The sequence below is a fragment of the Drosophila hydei genome, unplaced genomic scaffold (genome assembly GCF_003285905.1).
Source record: "Drosophila hydei strain 15085-1641.00,03,60 unplaced genomic scaffold, DhydRS2 tig00000060-arrow-pilon, whole genome shotgun sequence".
In the NCBI taxonomy this organism is placed as follows: domain Eukaryota; kingdom Metazoa; phylum Arthropoda; class Insecta; order Diptera; family Drosophilidae; genus Drosophila; species Drosophila hydei.
The window spans coordinates 6,872,275-6,898,321 of NW_022045656.1; the positions used below are offsets into that span (position 1 = coordinate 6,872,275).

Below are 26,047 nucleotides of genomic sequence, written 5' to 3' on the forward strand. Positions count from 1 at the left end.
TGGAACTTTGGCTTGATGATGTTGTGCGCTAGAATTTCAATTGTGACGCAAGTTATTCAGCAGAGCCAACTTAACGTATACGTAATATGCATAGTTTGACAGTTCAAAAGTTATCAAAAAGGCGATAGCTGTGTTTAGAGTACCATAAAATTATTTTAATTAGATAATCAATATATAATATCAAATAGATGGCCCATATCAAGCTAAGTATTGTCGTGAGTCAAGGAGTCAAGGCGCACAGCTTTGCATCTTAAGCCATGCTGACATTGGTAAGCAGTACAGAAGAAGACTCAAGTCGATTCGGCTCAAAGATATATTTTATGATAAGATGAAAACTCGTATTTTATAGTCCAACAGTTTGATCTTGTTATCGACACTGGTCTTATTTGGTCATCCTTTACGACAAGGCAACATAGCTAAAAGAGGCATTTTGCATTTAACTCTGTGCATGTTATCAGCAGCAGAGGTAACACCTAATTATATAAGCTATATACATTTAACTTTTTGTTATATTTTAAACAAAACTTTAAAGGCAATAATCGTGCTGCTCAAGTTGATGCGCTCGGCAGATATGCTTTATTTTGGTTTGGCTGCAGGCACGGCTCCATTTCACTTTGGCCAAGTTTTATGTGCCGTTCGGTGTGTTGTGAAATTAAATTAAAGTTTATGCAAGCGTAACTAACGGCAGCAGCAAAAATCATTTGCCACAAAATCCACTAAAACCCAATTTTATGCAACAAATAAAATGCAACACGCACAAACAACAAGTCGAGCAGACGAGCAGCGTGTGTAGAAATCGCAGCAAGCAGTCAGCAGTCAGCAGTCAGCAGTCAGCTGTATACAGGCGCAGGACAAGGATGTGCTGCAGCAGTCTGTCTAGCAAGGAGCAAGAAAGAAAGACGAAACAGCTTCTGCTGCAGTTGCCTCAAGACGTTGCCACGTTCTCGGCTAAGCAGTGGAGGGTTAGCCAATGGGAGTGTGAGTGGGTGCAGGTGCGGGTGCGGGTGCGGGTTTGTTTCTGTGGCTGGTTTTCTGGGCAACGGTTGCGGGCTAGCGGCTATGACGCAGATAAGCAAAAGTTTTTGCTCGGTGCTGCTGCTGCTGCTGCTGCAGCTGGTGTTGCCTGCAGTTTGCATGCAGTCGTCGTCGTCGGCCGTCGTTGTCCTGCGGCAAGTTCTTGAGCTGAAGTTGATGCCGAATCAGAACTTAAAAATCATGTCATATGGCTGCGAACGCTCCAACATTTTATCGCCTTCACTTTTAGCCAAGCTGTCAGTTGTTCGCTCTGTTCTCGTTACTCTTTCTGTCTCACTCGCTCTCTCTGTGTCCCTCTCGAGGAATATTCGTTCTAGAGCATTAGCAGCAACATCTGCTTTAGCAAACGGCAATATGCTCGAGCTGCCTGCAACATGTTGCAATTGCGTTGCACCGAACTTAGATAAAACCTGACGGCCACTCTGTGGGACATTATCGTCCCAAAGGTGTCAACTTTCACTTTCTCCCTCCCTCTCTCTCTCTCTCTCTCTCTCTTTGTTATAAGATACTTAAATTGTGAGCTCCCTTACGAAACAATTCTCTATGCATTTAAAATAAATCACATTCTTTGTGACTGCAACTGGACTATAGACCAAAGCGCATTTACTCCTTTCTGTTGCACTGCTAGACTGATAAATACCCTGTATTTACAATACGTAAACAGAAATTCACAATATTTGTATCATGGCATAGCAGATCATCTATCAACAAGTTATCAAGTTGAAGTCAAGTAAATGACTTATATAGATAACTATAAATATATATATATATAATTAAAAAAAAAATATAAATATATATATATATAGTGGCTCCTTTGAGGCATATCTCAAATGCAGACTCTTTGGAACGCAGAGATACAGCTGCCTGGTTAGATAATTCAATCTTAATTCTTCTTCTTCTTTAATCTCTGCACAAATTTCGTTCGTCGAGCTTCTCATAATTGTTAAGTCAATGCCTTAAATATAGCTATTATTTTGCAGAATTGAAAATAGAATTTATTTAGTTATGTTTCTGCTTGTTATTAATAATTTGTGTGCTGAAAATGTTAAGTTTCTCGAATTGCTGCTCTATTATAAAAGATGATTCGCGTCTATTATTAGAATAATGAATGCTGTTATAGGAAATATGCTTTCACTACTCTAATTCAATCGTAAGCTTATTTCCTGACTGGACAATTGAAGCCTAAAGCTAGGTAATTTGAAACGGCGCTTGGTGTTGTTTCGAATAATTAAATGTTCAACAAATGAACGCAGCTGCAACAACAGGTCAACAAGAGCGCAATCAGCTCATCATCATCATCATCATCATCATGGTAAGTTGACTGTAGACTGATTTTCTTTCGTTTTTCGCTTTTCGTTTTTCAATTTTCTACTTTTTTCTGATGATGAAGTCAAGCAACTTGATGCCAACTTACCTGCAGATTTGCAGGGTAGGGGATGAGTTGCTGCAGCTGCAGATAAACCGTTATCAGTGGACATGAACGCAGTGGGGGTGTGACAGCCACAGCTTGACTGCTGTAAGGCGACACTTTGCCTTCTCCGGACTGCATTTGAACCTGCTCAGTTAACAGCAAACAAACAATTGGGCGACGGCTAGAGCCAACTTTCGCCAAGTAACTGTTCATTGAAATCCTACAAATGACTTTGGTATCCTTTGGGCAGGTGTCAATGCTCTTCGAGTGGCTTCAGCCTTACCCTTTAGACAGCTGATGCTGGCAACTGATTAACATTGACTTTTTTTGAATTTTTTGTGCCACTTTTAATATAGTTTTCAAAAAGAACCAAATACAGAATATTCTCGTGCAATACTTTTGTAACACATGAAGTGCCGCCCTCTCTTGCCAACACTCTCAATCGCTCATTCAGCTTGCATTAGACAAGTAGTCTACTTCATTTCACTCATTAAAAGCTGGCTGGCAAAGGCAATGATGATGGAATGCCAGCTCAGTCAAGCATCCTTTTGCCCAACGTCTCCTGGCAGCACCACCAGCTAAACTCACACACACGCCGCTGAACTGAGAGCCATTAACGCGCTGCTTGCCGAATTTAATGGCATGCGAACATTTTTGCAGGTATTTTTAGCGCCGACCCTTGGGCCAAATGTTGAGCCCCCTCAATGGAATGGGCATATTCAAGAGCTGTAATGGCATATTGTCTGTTTGATTTAGTTGTGGGGAGGCGTCTGTGTGAGCGGCTTGCTGTATGTGTATATGTGCGTTGGTATCTCTTAATTACAGCAATTATTTAGCCAGAATATTGAATTTATGGCTGCCACCAAAATCAGGCGGGCTTTAAACACCTTCACATTTGCCATCTGATCGCGGTTAAATATATGTTACAACAATTTAGGTGTACAGAGAACGCTTGACTGTGGCGAATGCATTTGGAGTTCCAGTTAAATTGTGGATAATGAAACAGCTGCAACAGCTGAACTCGTCTTCGTCTATTTAACTTAATTATTGGATGTGCATAGCGAAAACATTGCAATATTCGAATGGAAAGTCAACTGAAAATTCTTCGTTAACTAAAAAAGAGAGTAGAGCGTTTAAGCTGAGTTGAATAAAAACATATTAAATATAATCAAATATTTTATATGTCATTTTATCATGGCCTTCTGTGAGGCTGAGAGCTTCTATAGAGTGGTTTCTGCCTCTAGACTGCGCGCTTCTTATTAATGGCTTGACAGAGAAATAGAGATAGAGATTGAATAGCTTTTGCTGAGTGAGAGTGAGATGGCAGCTTAGATCATTCAGTCCGGGTCATAATGTAATGAAAGAATAGAAAAAACAATTGTGGAAAATTTGTTAATCAAATCGAATATCTAGCGATTTAAGCATTTATGTGTCCCTACAATTTAAAAAATTTACCCTATATTTGATTCGCCAATTTCGCCACGATTAGGGCATTCGCTACGGATATGCACATTGATCACAGTCAGGCCAAAAACGTTTATATTAAGCGGCATGCGACAAACGGAGAATCAGTCACAATGTCCAACCAGATTGAATTGGCAGCGTTTCCCCGCATTATTGTGCCGCAGGGCGGTCTCTTGCTGCCGCATAGCATGCCGTCGACAAGCTTCGAGCAGGCGTTTGTGGACTCAGTGGGAGCGTCTTTCAAGGAATGTGCCCCCGGCTATTTCTGGAACGATGAGACATGGAATTGCGAGCCAGAAATATCAATGCGCAGAGCTAAGTGCGCGTGGGGATATACAAAGAATATACGTTTTAACGAATGCCGAAGAATCAGATATCAGTTGGAAGCCCAGAGGGGAACGATCAGAAAATGGTGGGACAAGACCTTCAAATCGCCAGAAAAAGCGAGTGAATGGGCAGAGGTACAAACGTCACCAGCAGCAGGATCAGCAGCCGACTTTGCCACACATACCCCATCACCACGACCCGAAGGGTATGAAAGTAATAGTAGAAAATGGTTCGGCTATGGCGACAATTTTGGCAGAAATGAACCCCATTGGTAGAGCAGCAACTGAAAATAATTTCATCACATATCTACCGAAAATAAATGCTTCTATAAACTAGATTACAAGATAGATTTCAGATTACGTTTATCGTTATTCAATATGCAAATCTTTTCACAACTGTTAACTGATTTGATACGGTTTCAACTGTAAAGCACTGAAGTAATTAAAAAATGTCACAATTTTCATTTATTATTTATAGCAAAGCTACGGCGTATTAAATGGAAATTTCAGTCAAGCAATGTTTCTTTAAAAATACATTTATGTAAACAAACAAATATAAATTCTTAAATGATCGGAGCCCTTGACATTTGAGCTCTAATTTCAGTCAAATGAAACACTCATAAATCCCGACTTAATTTTGTACTTGATTGCAAATGAAAGAAGGGACTGAAAACTGAGAGCATGAACAATCATTGTCTAGATCTACAGTTCGATGCGGCACTCGAAATGTAACCAACTTCACACATTTGCCAACAATCTATACCTCCCTTAGCAAGTGATTGAAATTCCAAGTTGACAGTGCAGAGCTCGATCATTAAACGACTGAGAGGTCAACTGAGTTGGATCAGCAAGTGACGACAAACTGACAATCAAACAGCTAGCGAACTGAACAGCAACAGAAACGAGTGTGATGCAGAAAAATGTGTCACTTCAAGAACCTTGGCAATGAGCTCCATCAGAACGATGAACTGAGCCTACAGTAAAATGTATTTGCAATGTGAACGCGTATTAAACAGTCGGTTTATTCCTATGTTGTTTTCATTTTGATATATATTTGAGCATTTCATATTTATACATATGTTTCAAGTCGTTGTTGTGCTCTGCTCAGTAAAGTTCTTTGTTGTGCATTGCAGGTACGTTCTGTCGATTGCCAACGATGAAGCAATGAGAGGAAACAGTTGCCAAAACAAATGTCACGTGAGCCACAAACTTTTAGCTTATTTTATTTGCTTTCCTGTTCATCAGGACAAACACTGCACACTTTTCACAAAGCATATGACCGTACAGCGGGTATTACAAACGGCTTTAGAGAATATTTAAAAAAAATTATATAATATAAAAATATGTTTAGATATTTGCTACACTATGATTTATAGAATTTCTGTTAGTTAAAGTTGAATTTTGGCTCATTTAAAATAAAAATATTTGAAGTTGATTTAAACAATTTATTTTATTTCTTTGTCTAGCCAAAATTCGTGAAAATCGAATTCTTCTTTGATTAATACCCTGCAAGGGTATTTCATCATCGGCAATGCTGTTTGGGCTTAGTTCACTTTTGTTCGTTAGCTGTTGTTGTTGCTGTTATTTGGTGCAGTTGCCTTGACTCGAGCTCTGATTTGCTGCAATGGCAAACGCGCTGGCCAAATCACGTAAGCCCTCGGCTGAAGCATTTGTGTGCCTGGGGCTGAGGGGCGCGGGTCATGTGTCTGCCCCGTCGCTACTTTGCTCTGATTACAAACAACAACAACGAGAACAAAAACAATGTTAGGCGCGCTTTGTTAACGCCTGAGCGGCCCCAAAAAAAATTCCTTGTGTGCAGTTGCTGGGTTTTTTTTACCTTCGCCTTGCTCTGGCCCGTAATAACCCTCGCTGGGCATGTGTTTGTTTTCCTTTATTTTTTCTTTGCTTTGCTTTTTCTCTCTTTTTTGGCTTGTGCCAACTTTGTTTTAAGTGAAAATTGAAACTCAACTCAGCAACTGTCCAGCATTCGCTTTTTATTTGGTGATTGCTTCGCTGGCCAAATCTTGTAACTGAAAACTCAAAGCTAACTGAAAGTCTACGTGACCGCCGGATGTGTCGCACCGGAAGTGAATGCACATACAGACTCACAAAAAAGTATATGTTTTTATATATATTTATGTTAGATAATGCACCAGCAAGCGTCTCTTTAGAGCAACAAAAAGTTACGTGGACAGAAAAAAATTGTCTAATATTTCCATTTAAATATTTATATAATTAAAATATATCGTGTATTTTTATTAAGCCTATAGAAATTTCAATTATTATAAATAATTATATTTTCATTATCAATAAAATACAATTTATATGAAAGACAATCTTGACCTTTTTATTTTAATATAATTTGGCTATGTGGGCGATAGTACTAGCTCGAGCCAGGCACAAATTGCTGAACTTTAAATTTAAAGACAAAAAAATGACAGCAGTGCACAAAATGTATATCAATAGTAAATGAAATAAATCTACAAAAACTCGTGGATTATCCTCACACCAAATGCAACAATTCTGTTATCAACTTGCCCATTTAAACATTCATACAAGCAGTTCAAGCAGTAGCAAAACAATTTACATTTTTAAGTCTATTTTTAAGTTCATTCTAGAAAAAAAACACTAGTGGTATTAGTTTATAAAAATATTTTATTCTGTCAAGCCAATAAATAGATAGCTTAATTTGAAATTTCTGTTGACCTATTATGTTAAATTTATTTTAATAATTACAAACTATCAAGTGCTTAATACATAAATATAGGGCCACGTTGTACTATGGAAGCAGAGAGAAAAGAGGTCGTTGTTTAATATATTCAAATACATATGCCGCTGACTTAGTTACCTTTTAAAATATCTTGCATAATACAAACTCCTAGAAATAGTTTGCAATTAGTTAGGCTTATGCTTGCTGAGCTTGCGGCTGTTGGTGGGACGTTTGCCAACTTGTCGCTTGGTGGACAATCGAGGCTTTGAAATACGTTTAAGCTGTTGGTGGCGCAAGGTAAGCATCAAAGCGCTGCTACTGTCGGCGTTAGATGGCAAGTCCATCAGCTTGTAGACCTGGCCATTCAGCTCTGTGCAGAGGCACTGACGGGTGTGAACACTCCTTTTGGATGCTGACGGCGGTGTTTGATTGACTGGCTCCAAATTCAATATCGACTTCACACCCACGCGGCGATCCGACGAAGCTTTGCTTGGGCGTGCCATTTTGGCCGTAGTCCGACGCTTAGACAAGGCCGAACGCTTCGACTTGGTCTTGCTCTTGACCGCAGCAGCGGTCATGCCCTTGACTTTGGTACGACGACGCGGCGCCAAAGCGCACATTCGACAAGACGAATGATTGCACGGATCCACGGCGCGGCCGAACTGCGAGTTCGTGTACATGATCTCTGCATCGCAGCTGTCAGCGCCGATTCCTTCCTCCGACGGAATCTGACACATGCGGCGTATGACACTTGGCTTCAACGGTTTCTTACTCCGCATGCGCGGCTTCCGAACGATTCTGCCCACAGAGGCTTTCCGCTCTGGCGCCGTCTCACATTGCATGGTCACCCGTGATTTCGCCGGATCATTGTTGGCTTCCGGCATTTCTTCATCTGCTTGAAGCTCTGTCCTATGAACACTGTGCTGTAAAAGATTTTATAGATCATGCAATTAGGTAAGCTAGACAGGTGAAACTGTGTTATACCCACCTGCAAGTTAGCATTCTCCTTGTTCTTGTCCTTATCCCTGTCCTTGTCGCCGTCGGTCTTCCTGATATCGGATTTCCTGATGGTGCTTCTCTTGGTAGAAGGGTTCGATGTAGTTACGGACTTTGTGGTACTGTTGTCATCAGCCATTTGTATTGCTCAAGCGTATTTTTGCAAAAATTACTTTAAAATAAAGACACACAAGATTCAAAAAACAGTATCAAAAATAAAAAATATTTCAGTTGTGTGATGTACGTTAAGCTTAAGAACAAACTGAAGGGCGACGAAGGGGGATTGGGGGTGCAAGAGGCGAGTGGGAGAGCAAAGCCGATCTGCAAAATATGGTAAAAAAGAGACAAGGAAAAGCGGGCAGACGAGGAAAGAAAGAAAGGAGAAAGACATAATGTAAGAGAAGAGAAGAGAAAGTAGTAAGAGAAAGAGAAAGAGAAAGAGAAATAGAAAGAGAAAGAGAAAAAGAAAGAGAAAGAGAAAGAGAAAGAGAAAGAGAAAGAGAAAGAGAAAGAGAAAGAGAAAGAGAAAGAGAAAGAGAAAGAGAAAGAGAAAGAGAAAGAGAAAGAGAAAGAGAAAGAGAAAGAGAAAGAGAAAGAGAAAGAGAAAGAGAAAGAGAAAGAGAAAGAGAAAGAGAAAGAGAAAGAGAAAGAGAAAGAGAAAGAGAAAGAGAAAGAGAAAGAGAAAGAGAAAGAGAAAGAGAAAGAGAAAGAGAAAGAGAAAGAGAAAGAGAAAGAGAAAGAGAAAGAGAAAGAGAAAGAGAAAGAGAAAGAGAAAGAGAAAGAGAAAGAGAAAGAGAAAGAGAAAGAGAAAGAGAAAGAGAAAGAGAAGAGAAAGAGAAAGAGAAAGAGAAAGAGAAAGAGAAAGAGAAAGAGAAAGAGAAAGAGAAAGAGAAAGAGAAAGAGAAAGAGAAAGAGAAAGAGAAAGAGAAAGAGAAAGAGAAAGAGAAAGAGAATAGAAAGAGAAAGAGAAAGAGAAAGAGAAAGAGAAAGAGAAAGAGAAAGAGAAAGAGAAAGAGAAAGAGAAAGAGAAAGAGAAAGAGAAAGAGAAACGAGAAAGAGAAAGAGAAAGAGAAAGAGAAAGAGAAAGAGAAATAGAAAGAGAAAGAGAATAGAAAGAAAGAAGAAAGAGAAAGGAAAGAGAAAGAGAAAGTAGAAAGAAAAGAGAAAGAGAAAGAGAAAGAGAAAGAGAAAGAGAAAGAGAAATATAAAGAGTAAAGAGTAAAGATGAAAGAGTGAAAGAGAACTAGTAAAGAAGAGTAAAGAGAAATAGAAATAGAAATATAAGAATAGAAATGATAATAGTAAATATAAATATGAAATATGAAATAGAAAGATAAAGATAAAAGAGAAAGAGTAAATATAAAGAAATAGAAATATAAATATAATATTAATATAAATATAAATATAAATATAAATATAAATATAAATAATAAATAAAATATAAATATAAATATAAATATAAATATAAATATAATATAAATATAAATATAAATAATTAGTTGTAACTTCCTTTATTTAGCACTTGAATTAATTCTTTAAATCTTAATCAGTCCGTTCGGTTGAATCGCACTCTGCTCTCTACTCTAGTCTAGTTATCGGACAGTGTTTGGGGAAGAGTTTACTTTCGCTTAGGTGTTTAACTTTGAGCTTGACCAAAACTTGCTCGCCTGCGGCTGCTGGCTGACTTATATTTCTATAGAAAGATTTTCCGTGTATCTGTAAGCGAGCAGATCCTTGTTGGAGCGCGTGAGGAGTGGGCGGGTAAAATTGTTTTATGCTGTGCACGGTAAAAATTCACATAATTGCAGTTGGAATTCAACAAACAACAGCAAAGCGTAAATAGAAAGCGCAAAGTCAACAGAAAAGCGAAAAAATATACGGAAAAATGGAGTAAAATTCCCGATGCAATTGGGCGGGGCACTGGTGCAAACTTAAAACCGTTGTCCACACACCCAAACACACACACACAGACACACTCGCACACGTGCAGAGAGACACAGAGCCACAGCAAGAAACACAAACAAATAGTCGCTAACCTTTGGCCCGACTTCCACTTCAGGTGCGCCAAGTAATTGCAACTGAAACTGAAACTTGGCAAAGTTGCAAAATAATAATAAAAGGAAACTACCAATACTGCGCTCTTCGAGTATGCCTGACTAGCAAATACCCAATCTTAGATATTCTTCTAGTACCTTCAGAATTATTACTAAGGCTTAACTCTAAGTAGCAGCATAGCCAGGTATAGCTTAGTAGACATATTGACTACAAATTGTAAAGTATTCAGACGAATGCTTAGGTATTTTAATAAAATATGATTGAGTAGTTATGATTGCATTAAATAATGTTGATCAAGGCACACAGTTCCTTTTAATCGTTTACTTTAGTCAAGTAAAAAGTTGTTTCAGTTTGAGTTTTTTAAGTACTATTAAATTTGTTAGTTTAAGTTTGTGTTTTAATATGATTTTAGTCTACTTAAATTGAGTATGTGTAGCTCTGCCTGGCAGAAGGGGACGTAGCTGATCAGGATCGATAGCCAAATCGATCTAGCCCTGTTCGTCCCACTTTTTCTGTCGTTGATCTTGGCTTCTGTGAACTGCACCTAACAGCTGTTAGAATCAGCGTAATTTAGATCAAAGCATCAATAGGTTGTCCGAGTTACGATATGTGTGAGTTACGATATCTTCTAGTCGGGCAGTGCCGACAAGCACACTCTTGTTTATATTTATAGATACGTGTCCCTCACGTATTTGTGCTTGTCACTTAAGTTTATTTAAATCCACCAGTCTCAGACATTATTTCGTTTAATATTCCCATCTCTTTATTTCTCTTTCATTTCTCTTACTTTGTACTAATCGAAAGGCAATCGAAAGTTGAAAAAGTGATCCTCTTTAGTCGCAGTTCTTTTGACATAGATGCAACTCGCTCACTGATAGCTCGATGGCTGTGCCAAGAGAACAAAATATTGCCCCAAAGTGTTTTCTAGTTAGCACCCTACGATTCAGTTTCCAAATTTGATATGCAGAAGAGCTTTGTCTAGTTGCATCCGTTTTGCTAGAGAAAACAGTAGCCACAACAGTTATCAGTAAGCAGGAGCTGGTATTATGGGTTAAGTGGGAGCGCACAGTCCAGAGCACATGGCGCCCTTCAGCGCGCTGCATATCAATGCAGGTCACAGTGCGGCTAAATGAAAAGAAATTGAACGCCCGTTGCCATAGCGTCGATGGCCTGAGACAGGCGAAGGAGTGGACGCAAAAGGAGACCGACGCTGACACCCTCAGACCGGATTCTGGCTGCCCACGCGTCTGTTGTTGATTTTAATTAAAACCTTTAAGCTGACGCTGATTATTAATTATAATGCAACGGTTCGCAACTGCAGGTGATGTTGCATTGGGGCAAGTTAATTACGTCGCTTATTAGGTTACAATTTTCTACGTCGGAGTACGCAATATTCATGGCCAGCAGATTGGCTCTGGCGCATAAGGACAAACGAAGCTGGCTCAATAACTTACACAGGTTTACATTTGGCTAGCTGACGTTAATTTGTTACTTGTTCGCTGATGCAATTTGGTAAGATTAAAGGTCTGATCAGTTGCACACGAACTAGAAATCAGAATAGTGAACCGTGAACAGTATAGCTCCTTCGGCGACTCTTTCTACCTCTTCCGAAGGACTCACTAGGCCCTTCAGCTAGGTTTTATATTAAAGAACTAATTGTGGTTCAAAATTCTGTTGTTTAGCTATTCGAATTTAGGACTTGAGCTCGCTTAAAAAACTTTCGAAAAAGTATAAAATCCTGTCGAAAGAAAATTAGAAGTTCTCCCAAGTTCAGAAGTAAAATGCCGCACTCGGTCGCTATCGACTGCTGAATACTCGTTCGCGACTCGAAAACTTTTGAAACTGTGTTTGCTAATACTTCACGAACTCTACTTCCAAAACTTTTGGCCAAAGGCAGTCTGAAAATATGGTCACACTCAAAGCAATTACTACAGGCAAAGATAAATTGTAGCAGGCGGCATTCCCCCTTCACTTTGTTTGCTGTTTTCAAATCCATTTCGCAAATTATCAAACGTATTTGGTGCAGCTACTAGCTGCGTCCATAGCACAGCCACCTGAGCCACCTGAACCACCTGAACCACCCACATTGGTGCTCAAAGAACCTTTTTGAGTCGAGTGAAGTTTTGGTTTGAGTTAAAGGGCAGATGACGGCTTTTTCACTTGGCATTTGGTTCCACTGTGCAAGCACACATCACACACACATACTAGTGTGTGTGTGTGTGTGTTTTGTCTGTCATAGTTTGAAGCACACACACACACACACACACATCGTTTTTTTCTTTCACTTTTTTGCGACTTGTTTGTTCAAAATTCTGATATATTCAGGTTTTTTGGCTTTTTGGCCACAGTTTTGGCCGCGATACCCAACGCTCTGGCTGCCTTTTAACGAACGTTTTCACCATTTTCACTTCGTTTTTTTCTCTACACACACACACACACATACACAGGCACACACACACACTCGCCGAGCGTAGGCCGCAGTAAATACATTTTGTTTTTCTTGGCTTTTCACGTGGATCGCCCGTTCCCCTCTGTGCAGCCCGTTAGCTGTTTGTGTTTTCCGAGTACTTGGTTATGGTAATCGAATTTCAAATTATTGCCATGAGCTATATGTATATATGCATGTCAGACAAGCCTGGCCACTGCCAGGACACAGCGCTTCAGTATTTTCAGCACTCTTGGCTGCGGCACAAGCTTTGGCGCTCTGCAGATACAATTTCCAAGATCAAAATACGACTTGAAGAAATAATATCTAGGCAGTTCGAGCTTTTTATTTTTTAAAAGTTTTTTTTCTAGAGCTTAAATTATAAATAAATACGGAAATATATTTTCATTTTGAGACCGAACTTTGGTTTCTTGAAAATTCGATTTGAAACTTTAATCAAAATATTTTTATTATATATATTATATATAATATCTTATTATTGAACCAAACATTTGAATTCCAAACTGAATTATTTATAATATTTCAGCTTAAATCTGGCTGTTGAAACATTTTTTAAATGTTTATTATTATGTCTACAAGAAAAATAAAATAAGTAAAAAATTTTTGCCTTTGAACTGAAATTCATAAATATTAAAAAATAAACAATACAAAATATAATAATATTTATAATAATATATAATTAAAAAATATAATAAAATATAATATAATAATATACAATTTATTTATTTTATAGATTACAAATTTGATGAATTAATTAAATAAAATTATTTAAATCAAAGAGAAGCCACGCACCTCAAGCGCTTTGTTTGACATTTGCTTGACAATTTCTATGAGTGGCAAAAGGCAGGGTATTCAGTATTCGTTAGCACTTGCATGTTTTCAGCTCTTCTATATATATTTTGTTGTTTTCCTGTTTGTGTTTTTGTTGTATGTTTTTTTGTTTCTGTTTTCATCTTTTTTGTTTTTCTAACGCGTCATTTTCCGGTAGCCTGTGACGCTTTCCCTACGTCCTAGTGGGACATTTTGTTAGCCGTGTGTGTGGGTTAGTGTGTGTGCCTGTGTGTGTGAGCTTTCATTTTTTATTATTTTCTCAGCTTTTGCTGTTTTTTCTGCTACTCTTTTTGCGGAAGATGAATTTGTTTCGGTTCGGGAAGTATTTTTTTCCTATGCATAGTAGTTGTGCTCATAGTTGTTGTGCGTGTGTGTGTTGTTTTTTGCATGCTGTAGAACGGCTTGGCTCATCGTCCTTATGTCCATTGTTGTTTACATCCTGTTTTTGGCGCGTTTTGAATATTTTTGCGGCGCATGTTTTGTCATGCAATAATTTAATTGTCGGATTTGGCAGCTTAAAAGCGAAACACACACCCACACACACACACACACACATGCATGTGTAGCCGCAGACATGGCCAAACTGGGTTTGTGCTTTGGCCTGGGCAGGTGCTGGGCTTTTGGGCAGTTTGTTTTTGCCTGACATTTGGTGCTTTATTTTTATTTATGCTTTGGCTTTGGCTTTGGCTTTGCCTTGTTGCGTTTTTCCCTTTGACAAATTGCTTCAAATAGTTTTCATTTCTCTATCTGGAAAAAAAAGAATTTGATTTTAATTTCTGTTTCCATTTATAACTGCTTTGCATAGTTCGTGCACATCAGCAGCTCTTACACTGGACAACACAATGAAATTGCCGAGAATATTCTGATTGACCTCTTTCCATATAAGAGATTTCTGACAATCACTGATCTCCGACTTAAAATTGGTTCCAGAAGAAGAGCTTCAAGAGGAATTTTTCTGGAACTCAATGATTCAGTTCAAATTTCCATAAATCCCAATATCGATGGGAGCGAGCTACATATTTTATCTGCTTCTCTCTCTCTCTCTCTCTCTCTCTCTCTCTCTCTCTCTCTCTCTCTCTCTTTCTCTCTCTTTCGCTCTCTCTCTACCTCAATCACTACCTCTCTCTCGCTCTCTCTGTTGCTCTCTGTACCTGTCTCTCTCTCTCTCTCTCCATCTCTCTGTCTCTCTCTATCATTCGCTTTAGGTGACTCGCTCTTTCTCTCTATTACTCGTTCTCTCTCTATTTCTCGCTCTCTATGTTTGGAATGAGCAAGCGAGGACGATACATTATCGATAACTACATTTTTGCAGTTGTTCAAATTATCGATAACATCCAGCTGCTTAAACATTCTAAAGGCTCCCAAAAGGAAAAAACAACAGAAAAAAAGACATAGAAATATTGTTTTATTTTTGCTTGCATTGGGCCACCTCGTGCCATGCTTATTTTATCGATAATGACAAATATCAAAACTGCTTAGAGTTGGCTCACTTTTAGTCAACTTTCAGTGTTTTCATTTTAGATAACAGCCTAACGTAACTCCTGTCGCATCTACTACCATCTTGCTTCGCTGTTCTTAGTATTTCCACTTCGATAATTATCGATATCCGATTAGAAATTCAGAAAACTTTTCAGATTCAACTCGAAACAATTAAAACTTGAGCACAATTATATCTCGCTCCAGCAGTATTCACCTTTAAGCAGCCAGGCTCGTGCCATCCGCATCCGCGCTCTCGTCTTGGCCAACTGCATTCGAATTCAAATTAACCAAATTACCGAAAATTTCGCCTTTGTCTGCCCGCCTCAGTTCTCTCAATTACGTACAACTAACGGCTGCACAGTGGGTGCAAAGTTTGGATAGTCAATCGTATAAGCCAGACCCCCAAGGCCCCTCCTCCTGCTCTAACTGCCAACTGCAATTGTCTGGGGCCAGGAGCGGGGCGAGAGGGGGCGACAAAGGGCAAGCTGATAGCTGGCTGTCGTTTGGCAGGGAGCGTTGTGGGCGTGCCAGTTGAAGAAATTACGCTGATTGAACACTAATTTATTTGTTTGTTTGTTTTAACATTCGGCGCATTGAAATGCGAAGCAGCAGCAGCAGCAGCCGACGAAAGTGGATAAAAAGTTTTTATCCTTCGCAGAAGCAGCCAAAAACGCAGTCAAGGTGCAGTAGGTGGCAGGGGGAGGGGCAGTTGGGTAAGGGTATTGATTGTCTGCAGCTGGTATCATCTCTCTCTAATGTTGCAACTTTTTTTGTTTCGCTTGTTTTATTTCTTTCCGTTCAAGTCCTTTCTCGCTTAATTGGCTATAATTGAAATCAGCTTTTGGGTTCGGGAAGAGCTCAAGCTAAAGGAAAATGGAATCGAATCGCTTCGAATCGAATCGAATTGATTTGCAGCTACGAACTTTGATATAAATAATTACGATTAACTTGAGATAATCGTCAGATAGCAGTGAAATGTTAAATGAGTCAACAGCGCTCATGTTAACATAGCTGCTAAAGCCATGTAAGCTATTCCAAGTTAACAGCGCTCTGTTAAATTCAAAATATATAAATATGAAATTAAATATCGTGTTAATTTTTATCATAATTAAAAATTATTATTAATTTGTTAATTTATATAAGAATTTTTAATACCAAAATCAAAATATTTTGGAAATAATATTTAAATATTTTAAATTTTGTTTTAATGAGTTAATTTGAAATTTAATTTTAATTTATTTTGTATTTATTTTAAAATAACTTCCCTTGTTCAGGATAACAAATAAATTCTGAAATACTCTTCTAAAGCACCTCAAAGTATGCAATGCGTAGCTGTAAGATTCCTGAGTAGAACCCAATTAATGAGCAAGACCAATTGGAACTTCTCACTCAGCAACGCAGCCGCTCGCACTCACACAAAACTGGGAACAGTTTGTGCATTGAGTTGGCGCACACGCAAACCACACTCGAAGCGTGTGGCGCGCGCAAACGACTCAAGAGCGCAGCAAATGTCACTCAAAGGCTGTGAAGAGCTCAGCGCTTAGCTGCGATCGCAGTTCCAATAAGACTCTTGTGTCGTAGTAGCGCACATGTGCGTAGGTGCGAGAGCTTAACAGAAACAATCATACAGCGAGAAAGAGAGGAAGAGAGAGTGTGTGTGACGGCAGAATGTATGTCTGTCTAGCTGTTAACTGTGATCTTGCGACGTCTGGAAGCTGACTCACACATTGCATACACATGCTTGCATGCGTATGCGTGTGTATTTGCATGCATATAATCAACGAGGACGACGTCATCGGCGTCTCGTCTGGTTCTGTTATTGATTCTTTATGTTGCTCACACTATATATGTATATCAATATCTCTCTCTCTCTCTCTCTTAACTGGTTTTTCTGCGGCTATTGTTTTAGATATGTTAAATTGATATGCAGACATTCGGTTCGCCGGTCTCTTTGGCATCGCGTGTGAGCCGTCACCTAATGAAGATTCATTCTGATTTGAATAGCATTAGCAGCGGGAGTCGTATTTTGCCGTTAGATTCCAATTGGAACAGTAGAGGCGTAGCCTAACACTCAACTTCTTTCAGTCTCCCTCTCTCTCTCTCTCTTGATCGTACTTCATTCCTTCAATGCGCCAATCCCTGTGCGCTTGCGTTTTTTGCGCTACCTTTGCGACCTCCTTTTCCTTTTTCGGTCGCGCACACACACACACACACATACACAAAGAGAGACACAGACACACCCTGGCAAAGCCTTGAACACGTTCTTGGAACAGGCACAAAAGGTGCAGCGCAAAACGAGTTCCAGTTGCTGCTGCCGGTCAGCATTTGCGTGATTTACTTTTGTGCTGTTCCACAGCATCCAGCGATCGACGGGCGAAACTTTAACATTTGCTTTTGTGCTCCTTCTTCCGCTCTGCCCCCTGTTCCCCCACTAGGTCTTGCCTGGCGCTGCTTTCAGTTCCAATACCGAACTTTAGTTCGGTCAGCTGCGACTGCGACGACGACGGCGACGGCGACGTCTGCGTCTGCGCAACTTTTGATTTTGCCTGAAACCGGTTTTCCAGTTTCCCTTCTCCCCTGCGCCCAGCCCCTCACTCAACTCAAGTCGTGTTTTTTCTTTCATTTTTGTTTCTGTGGAGTCTGTGTGTATCTCAGTCTGTGGCTGTTTCTACCAACTGACCCCCTGAGCAACCCACAACGCAACGCAGCGACACAGCCGACAAATGTTTAGTTAATGATCTTGTGAAGTGTTTTTTTTTTTTGTTGGCTTCAAGTTAGTTTCTTAAGATCATCTTAAGATCTCTATGTGAGAGCTGAGGTAATTTCTTAAATTGGTTAGGATTTTTTAAACTCATATATGAATTATAATATGTTATTATATTATATTTATTATGTATAAATTGTTTTTTTTTTATTTACAAAAACAAATTGATTTTTTGGAAAAGCCCGTTATTTGTTAACAACTCAATTAACTTGTTTAAATTTAAATTTTAATTCATTTTCTTCTCTTAATTTTTAACAATTGCAAGTCGAAAACTCATTAAAGATTTGCCTAAACAAAACCAGCTAATAGCCAGTTAAACCTGAAACAGCTGTCAACCAAATTACGTTGCTAAGCGAACAAATGATCTCGATTTCAATTTCGATTTTGAACTTTTTGCTGCCTGGGCCAACCAGCTTCCCATATGCATATGTATGCATGTGTGTCTGTGTGTGTTTGCATTGAAAACTTTTGTGTTGCTTTTGCCATACTCCAGTTATGTTTCGCTCTCTGTATATGGGTGCCTGTGTGTGTGTGTGTGTGTGTGTGTGTTGGCATGTGCCCAACTGCAAATGCGGCATAAGTAAAAATCGTCTGCTCTTTTCTTTTTCATATTTTTCTTCTTATTTCGCTGCTTTGCTTTTGCATAATGAATGAGTGCAGAGGTGGCTTAGCGCGCATGCATGTGCCTGTGTGTGTATGTGTGTGTGCGTGCAAGCTTTGCTTCTTAGGCAACGGTAACAGCAGCAGCAACAAACGCTCAACCTTTCACTTGCCCTCGAGGTAACAACAGCCGTTTCAGCTTCCATGTGGTCGGCCGCATTGACTTTGACTACAACAAAACTTACATTTCCAAAACGATTTTATAAATAGCACTGACACACACACACACATACGCAAGGAACTTCTAATGATATGAGGCAAAAGCAAAAAGAAAAACGATAAACAATGGCTGCGACTGGGCGCTGCGGGGGCGTTGTGATCTCTCGCTCACGCTCTCCCTCTCCCTCTCTCTCCCGCTCCCTCTCACTTGACTTTGGATCCGGCGTTCTCTTCAAGTCTTTTCTTCTATGCCTGCTTTCACTGTTGTTGTTGCTCTGTTTGTTAACAGCAGTTGCCGCTGCTCTGCTAATTAACAGCAGCTGCTACTGCTGCTGCTGCCATTTCCAATCAATTCACATTCACCTTTTATAACACATAAATAAATACATTTTTGTTTATGTCTTTTTATGGCCTCTTATTCTCTGTGGGGGTGTCCCTGTATATGCATGTGTGTGTGTGTGTCTGTGTAAAATTTATGACATAGAAATGTCAAAATTTGTATGCACTAAAAGTGCCCGAAATGAACGGTACTTATAGCTTTTTTTTTTTTGAGCTATTTTTGGGCGCCCATTGAAATGTCAAACTGAAACATTGCATATCTATAAATATATATATTTAGAAAACTAAATATGAGTGCATTTTGAAATATTGAACTATTTTTGAAGGTGACTTTGAGGACTTTTCAAAATTGTATTTCGTTAAATATAAATGTATATCTAAGCCAGCTAGAAAAGGTATTAACTGTGCTAATTAACTGCTGCTGCATTCACTTTGAGTGGTTATTGTAGCAGCGGCTCAAGTTGAACTCAATTAATTCGTGTTGCTCCTGTGACTGCTCAGCCCTTGTCGTCAGCTGCTCGTTATAACTCACTCAAACGCTTTGCAAAAGTCACTCCAGCACTGCTAGCGCTCAACTTTAACGCGCTCTTAACTTAATAGCAGCGCGCGCTCTCTCGCTCTCTCCTACTCTGTCTCAGTCTCTCGCTCGTGGTTGCTCGCACTCCAGCAATATAGCTGTGAGCCAATAAGAGCAACAGCCGTCAACACTGGCCTCCGTTGCAGACGAAACCATGCAGAGAGCGCGAGAGCGCAAGAGAGCGTAGCGTGGCCGTTCGCTCGCTGCCGCTGTGGCTGCTTTGGCTGTCGCCGATTGGAATTTTTGGTGCATAACAGCGCCCTAACAGCGAACGAACAGAAGCAAAAACAACACCGAGCAAGGCGGACGTGTGTGTCGCATTTTGTTAATAAATTTTTAGAATTTCTGTACAAGAGAGCTAAACGCAGCTACCACAAACGCTGTCACAATTCATTCAAAACAACAAAAATTCGATAATAAATACGAAAATAATTCATAAATTCTGTTAAATATATAAATCGTGCAGAGTTGCCTTGCTCGTAGTATTAAAAAAGCAAAATAAGAGGAAAAATAACCGAAATAAGTGTTGAGAAATATACGTAAAAAAAGCAAAGAAAAACAAGAAAATAGTAAATCCAAAAAAAAAAAAACAGTTAAGAAAATAAGCTTTAATTATGCAACATTATTAACCAATTCAAGAAACAACGCAGCAACATTTGACGAAAATCGCGCGCGTTTCAACAGCCGCAACAACAGCAACGACAACAACAACAAATAAACAGCTGTCAACAAAATAAAAGAATTTTGTGTGTGTGTTTTTTATCAACAACAAAGCAAAGCGAAGCGCGACTTTTTTTCGTGTTTGTGTACGTGTGTGCGTCTCCTCTGTGTGTGCGTGTGTGTGTTGTGCCGCCGCCGCCGTTGTTGTTGTTGCCTGTCAATTTTTGACGTCTCCGCGCTGCAAGTGTATAGGTGCGTGCGTGTGCCTCTCGCTGTCGCCTCTGTGTGTTAGTTAGTGCCTATGTGCGTGTGTGTGCGAGTGTCTCGCTTCATTTTGTCTTTGGTGTCAGTTGAAGAGAAAGAAAACGAATAAATAGCTCGAGCGGAGTGGAGCGGAGTAAAAGGAAAAAGTGTGCTTCAAGTCAAGTCTTATGTTTTTGCCGGCATTTTAATGACGTCACGTCAAGCAGCGCAGTAACAGCAAAAGCAAAAGCAGCAGCAGCAGCAGCAACAGCAACAGCAGCAGCAGCAACAGCAACAGCAGCAGCAGCAACAACAACTGCAAAGTCAGCAAAACCACAAGAAAGAAAAATAAAATAAAGTAAAAAGCCCAAAAACGCGTTTCTTCTGCTGTCGCTCGCTCTCTTTCCGCTCCCCGCGCACCATCACTCTGTCTCGCTCTAACACACACTCAGCTGCTCTGTGTGTGTGCAAAAGAAGTTAAAAATTATAACAGCAAATCAAACGAAATTAGCAACAAAAACTGCAACAACAACAGCAACTGAAGGAGAGAATCGAATCGAACCGCATCGCATCATCAGCTGCTTCTCAAGGTGTTTATTTAGCTATAATTCACATCTAATTTAAAAATTCAAACGTGTCTTAAATAAGTTCCCCTTTTATTACTAATATCCAGAGTTTTACCCACACTTGAAAAGGTTTTTTTCATGAATTTCTATTTGAGCTTTTCGTCGAGTTTTATTGAGAATTTTTTTATAATGTGTTTAAAATTATGTTTAACAAATGTTGAAATTATGTTTAACTTGTAAACATAAATATTTTTAAACATTTCTAAGTCTGTCAAAAATTAAGTCTAACATATGTTAGATTAATGTTAAATTTCCAATATTTACTTTGCATTTACAAAGCTTTTTGGCTTATTTGTGTAAAAAAAATATCTGAAATATTAATTAAAAATTATAACTTAGTCAAAGTTTCGTATGGGATATCTATTAAAATTTCATAGAAAACATTTTAATAATTTAACACAAATTTATAAAAGGTATATTTGAAGAAAAGATATAAGATAAAAAAAATATATCTATATAAATGTGTACAAATTTATAGTTAGCTAAAAGACTTAAATTATTTAGATAAATATAGAAGTCTTTATTTTCACAAGCTTAAAAAATTCATTATACCGTTTTCACTTACTTTTTTTAAAGTCTTTTTTAGTGAAAACTTTAGTTAGGAATTGCCCAATTGATCTATACATAAAATGTATTACATTAATGTATTAATGTACAAAATGCAAAATTGATTGAGTTTTGCTATTTATTATTACTATTTATTTTAAAATTTACGGACAAAAAAATTATTTTTAAAATAAGAAATATTTTTCTTGTGACTGAAATCATTTTATTTAACAATTTCTTAAACATATATATATTATATATTATATATTATATTTTGCAATATTTCATTTAAATTTATTTTCGCTTGAGAAAATATGTATTAAAATCTTTATAAACTAAATATGTTTTTTTAAGATTTTGAAGCATCTTTTCACAATTGAGAAATAATTTTTGAAAGTTCTTGGAATGTTAAATATTATTTGGCATATAATTAAATGGAAACATAATTGTTCTCCATAATTAAAGTCGTTTTAAATTTAAGAAAAATCCTCAACTTGACAAGATAAACTAAGTTCAATATTTCTGTTTCAAATTTTATATATAATATTTAGTTTCAACATGAAAATTGCAGATCTGGGCTTAAAATTTATAGTTTTTGAGCTTAAAATTATTTGCTTTTAATTGATTTATTCATAAGGCAATAGGCTCTTATAAATATGTTGATGAATATGAAAAAAAAAAAAGATATGAAAACCTTTTTGGCCCGCGGCTCTGCTCTGTCCGCTCATTCGCGCAGGCTAATGAACTGAGTGAGCTATTAAAATGTAGTTTATCAGCAAAAAAGAAGAAAAAATATCAATAAGTATATAAATATACTTATATGGTATATATATATATATGGTGTTTATTATATATATATATATATATATATATATATATATGCTTATATATTTATAGATAAATATGAAGTCATCTTTTGATGCTTCTGAACTTTATTACTAATTAATCATTTGGCTCAGGCGAGTTCTGTTTAAGTCCAAAAACTTGGCTTATGAAGCGCTCCACAAACTAACTGAGCTGAATTTTAAGTTGGCCACACACATACACCCACGCACACACAGACAACAAATCATGCTTAAACTTAATGCAAATTTTGCTATTTTTATTCGTATGTAAAGACTCGGGCAAGGCCTAGGCTACAAATTCGTTCTCCCTACCATGTTTTGCTATGCTCTTCCAGTGGGTATGGTAATTTGGTTATAGAAGAAGATCATGCGAATATATCTTTACTTATTTCAACTAAGATAAACTTAGACTCTTTCTTTATATTCAAGAGTATAGTATAATCAATACTATATAATATCATGTGTAGTATGCCAGTTAAAGCTATAGTTCAGCTAAAGTCATCGTAAAGCGTATTTCAGTGTCGGCGTGTCGTAATTTTTTTTATTTTATTTGTATTTACTTTTATTTTTTGCTTTACTTAACGCGAGATTTTACGCGAGATATTTCGCATTGTTGTTGGTTTTTATTTTTGTTATGAAAAGTCACGTTTTTTTTTGAGCCGGCGGCCTTTGTCGTCGAGCTCGAGCTTCGTTTCTGGTTCTGATTCCTTAGCCTCTGGCGTTACTTCGACTCGTAAACATGAAATTTATGTGTTTTTTAAGTCTTACTACACACACAGACACATGAACACAGATGTATATATATGTACAGATATCTATATATATATATATATATATATATGTTATGTTCCACATGTGATTTCTGTTAAATTTTGTTGTAATTTATTTTTGTTTACATTTTTGTGCCGCAAATTGAATTAGCGCCTCGCCAGAAAGAAAGCAAAAGTTATACATTTGATACTTCCCATCTCTGTACACACACACATATCTTCATATACCTCTCCAATACTCTGTCAAAACTTAATAAATGAGCCAACGAAATCGCTTGGAAAATGCCACATAAATTGCTTTGTCTCTGTTGAATGCCGATATTCGTCTTTCAAAAGCAAAATGAAGCCCAAAACTGTAGCAAAAAAAAAAACCAACAAGCTCAACTAAAATGTGAGAGGTGAGGCCCGAGACCAAAAAACTCTCGAGTCTGAGGACTTGGCATGACTAATCGATTCGATTTTTCGACTAAAAAGTCATGCCAAACTCTTACAGCAAATATGGTATATTGCCCCTCTCTCTCTGTCTCACTCTCTGTGTCGCCGTCACACTCACCCCTGAAGAGCAACAATAAATAAATATCGATAGCTTTGCCATGAAGCTTTTCATACAAATTTTACTTCATTCGTTTTGTCTTCGCCGCCCTCAACGAAACTTGAAAGTCACTGGACAAATTTTGTGAGCTCTTCAACTGCCAGCGACGACATTTGAAATTGCCATTTGAATGATGCGCCAAATACGTTGAGTGAGTTGAGAGAAACAGCAAGAGAAGGAGAGAGATAGAGAGATGAGTCTAAGAAGTAGTTCAGAGTTCAGAGACGGGATTTTGTGGCTTTAGCGCTTCAAGAAATCAGATCACTTCAACATCAATTTAAGCCAAGCGAACAGCAATAATAATTTGTCTTAACCAAAGGCATAAGATGATGAGATGTAGTAAATCAGATATTGAAATCAATTGAATAACCAAATTTATATTATTATTTATAAATAATTTAAGAAATATTTTATAATTTCTTATTCGATTTTTTACTTATGCAAAATATAAATTTTATTATTATTACTATTTATCTTTATCTCTTTGCACCCTTATTGAGCCATGTTTCAAAACTCCATTGGTGCGTTATACAACACTTGTACTAGCTATCGATAAACTGTTTAAATATATCTCATTTTTGTGTATCTTTCGACTGAAGAAGTTTGGGCTAAGGTTCCGAAGAAGCTTCGCCTAATCTTTATAAATATATTAGCTACGGACTCTGTTTCCTTTCAACAGTTTTTATATTCGAGTGTTAAGAAACACTTAATAGTATTTTTGAATCAATTCGACACCTTTTAAATATCTATTAAAATAAAATAAAAATAATTTAATATAATCAAGCAAATCAACTTAAGACTTTTACGGCCATTCAGTGTTGTAAACCACTGTTGGCACCAACAAAAGTTTAAAAAATTTAATTAAATTTGCTTGCAACTGGCAAATTATATAACTAATTGCACTCCGAATGCGCACAACTGCACAACAGGCAGCGAAATAATTGCACAACTTGAAGGAAATAATTTCGATTGGTTATTTTTTAAAATGTATAAAAAATGCCATAAATGCTGTCTAATTGGATTTGTTTTTGTTTTTCTATTGTCTTTCGTACGTTTTATGTATGTTGAAAGTGAAGTTAGTTACAAACTAATTTCATAGCTAATTATGTGAGTGGAGTTTCTGTGCCTCTTTCCTAACACTCAACTCGAAAATTTACTGGAGCGTCACTGAGAGAGATATTATCGAAAGTTAGCCAAGTCTTCAGCTGTTTTCCAATAGTGTAAAGGAACTAGTTCGTCTATACGATTCTAGGTTGGCAATGTGTGAGTAGGGCCAAAAGCCATTACGCATTTACCAACACTGAACTTAAGTTTTGTAGAATTCGATAATTGATTGAAATTCTATTTTGAAAGCGTGTGAAGCCTTAAGCATTTACCAACTGAATTTAAGTATTATAGAAATCATAATTCAAATCTTAACAATTCAGTGATGGGAAATTCATTTAGCATTTACCAACGCTGAATTAACATATTATAGAAATAATTTCCCTCTATCTCTCTTTATGTTTACATATTGAATTTCTTCAGAAAATTTGGTAATATTCTTTGGTTAATATCAATCCCGCGGCATTGTCTGTTTTCTTTCTTTTGCGGCGTATAAACATTTTTGGTTTCTATCAAAAATTTTTTTGTGCTCGCTTTTTATTTTTATATTTCTCTCTGCTGCTTCTGCTGCCGCTGCTGCTTCTTCTTCCCCAATTTTGATATTTTGAAACATGTGCTCGTCGACGTTCTGCTAAAAATAACACAAGTTGTTGTTGCCTCTCAACGAGTCAAAAAGCAAATGAGTTGAAAGCATGATCGAAAAACAAGCTAACATATATATATATATATATATATATATATATTCATGCAGCTGGAGGCGTCAAAAGATTTCACTTGATTTAAAACAAAAAACCATAAATTTATTGCAATTTATAAAAATAAAAGTAATGTAATCTTATTTTAAGCATATTGAAGTACAATAAAATGTCAAAGAAGACAGACATTGAAATGCTTGAATATATTTTCAACAAGTATATAAATATTTGCATATATATTTAATATAATATATGCATCTATATTTATATAAAAAAAAAAAATACCAAAAACAAAAATAAATTGAAAAATATATTTCAACGTGGTTTTTCCCTTTTTGCATCTGCGGCCTCTGGCCCAGAGAGCCGGCAGCTGTTTCGGATGTATCTGCAGCTGTGCAGCTCATCGCACTGTCCCCAAGCTCCACCCCGTGGCCCATCCGCTCCTGTTAGCTGCCTCGTCTTGCCCCGCTCGCCCGCTCACTTTGCCCATTCGCGTCTGCATTTTGGAAACGTCGGCACCAAAAATAAGTTTTTCGTGCATGAAATTTTTGGCAGCCAAATGCAGCGGCAGCAGCAGCAGCATCAACCAACAACAACGACAGCGCGCTGTAGTTGCCTTACATAAGCAGCGCTGCCTTTTAACCCTTAGCTGGGCCAGCGTGCTCAGCTCCGACCCGTTCCCCATTTCATGTTAAATTGAGATCAATTGAAAGC

At 37.8% G+C, this 26,047-nt stretch overlaps 2 protein-coding genes across 18 annotated transcripts in view; one reads left to right on the forward strand and one right to left on the reverse strand.

Annotated features, from left to right (window-relative positions):
- LOC111595460 (protein muscleblind) overlaps positions 1 to 26,047 on the forward strand; it is a 191,203-nt gene that overhangs the window by 26,189 nt on the left and 138,967 nt on the right. For 14 of the 16 annotated variants that reach the window (XR_003944120.1, XM_030222714.1, XM_030222713.1 and 11 more), the window contains exon 1: positions 20,632 to 20,745. The exons of 1 other annotated variant lie outside the window; for it this stretch is intronic. The gene's annotated coding sequence lies outside the window, so the exon portion shown is untranslated. Of the gene's footprint in view, positions 1 to 5,417; positions 5,434 to 20,631; positions 20,746 to 26,047 lie in introns of those variants that run through there. One more of the 16 variants, XM_030222702.1, reaches the window with a different exon arrangement.
- LOC111595480 lies at positions 6,983 to 8,176 on the reverse strand. Of its 2 annotated transcripts, none has more exons than XM_023309249.2 (3): positions 7,935 to 8,176; positions 7,085 to 7,869; positions 6,983 to 7,015 (listed from the first exon to the last, which is right to left on the reverse strand). In XM_023309249.2, the coding sequence occupies exons 1-2, from the start codon at positions 8,079 to 8,081 to the stop codon at positions 7,132 to 7,134; spliced, it is 885 nt and encodes a 294-aa protein (XP_023165017.2). In that variant the 5' UTR covers positions 8,082 to 8,176; the 3' UTR covers positions 6,983 to 7,015; positions 7,085 to 7,131. The 2 variants fall into 2 exon arrangements, with proteins under 2 accessions (XP_023165017.2, XP_023165018.2); XM_023309250.2 differs by having other exon boundaries at positions 7,085 to 7,864; positions 7,935 to 8,029.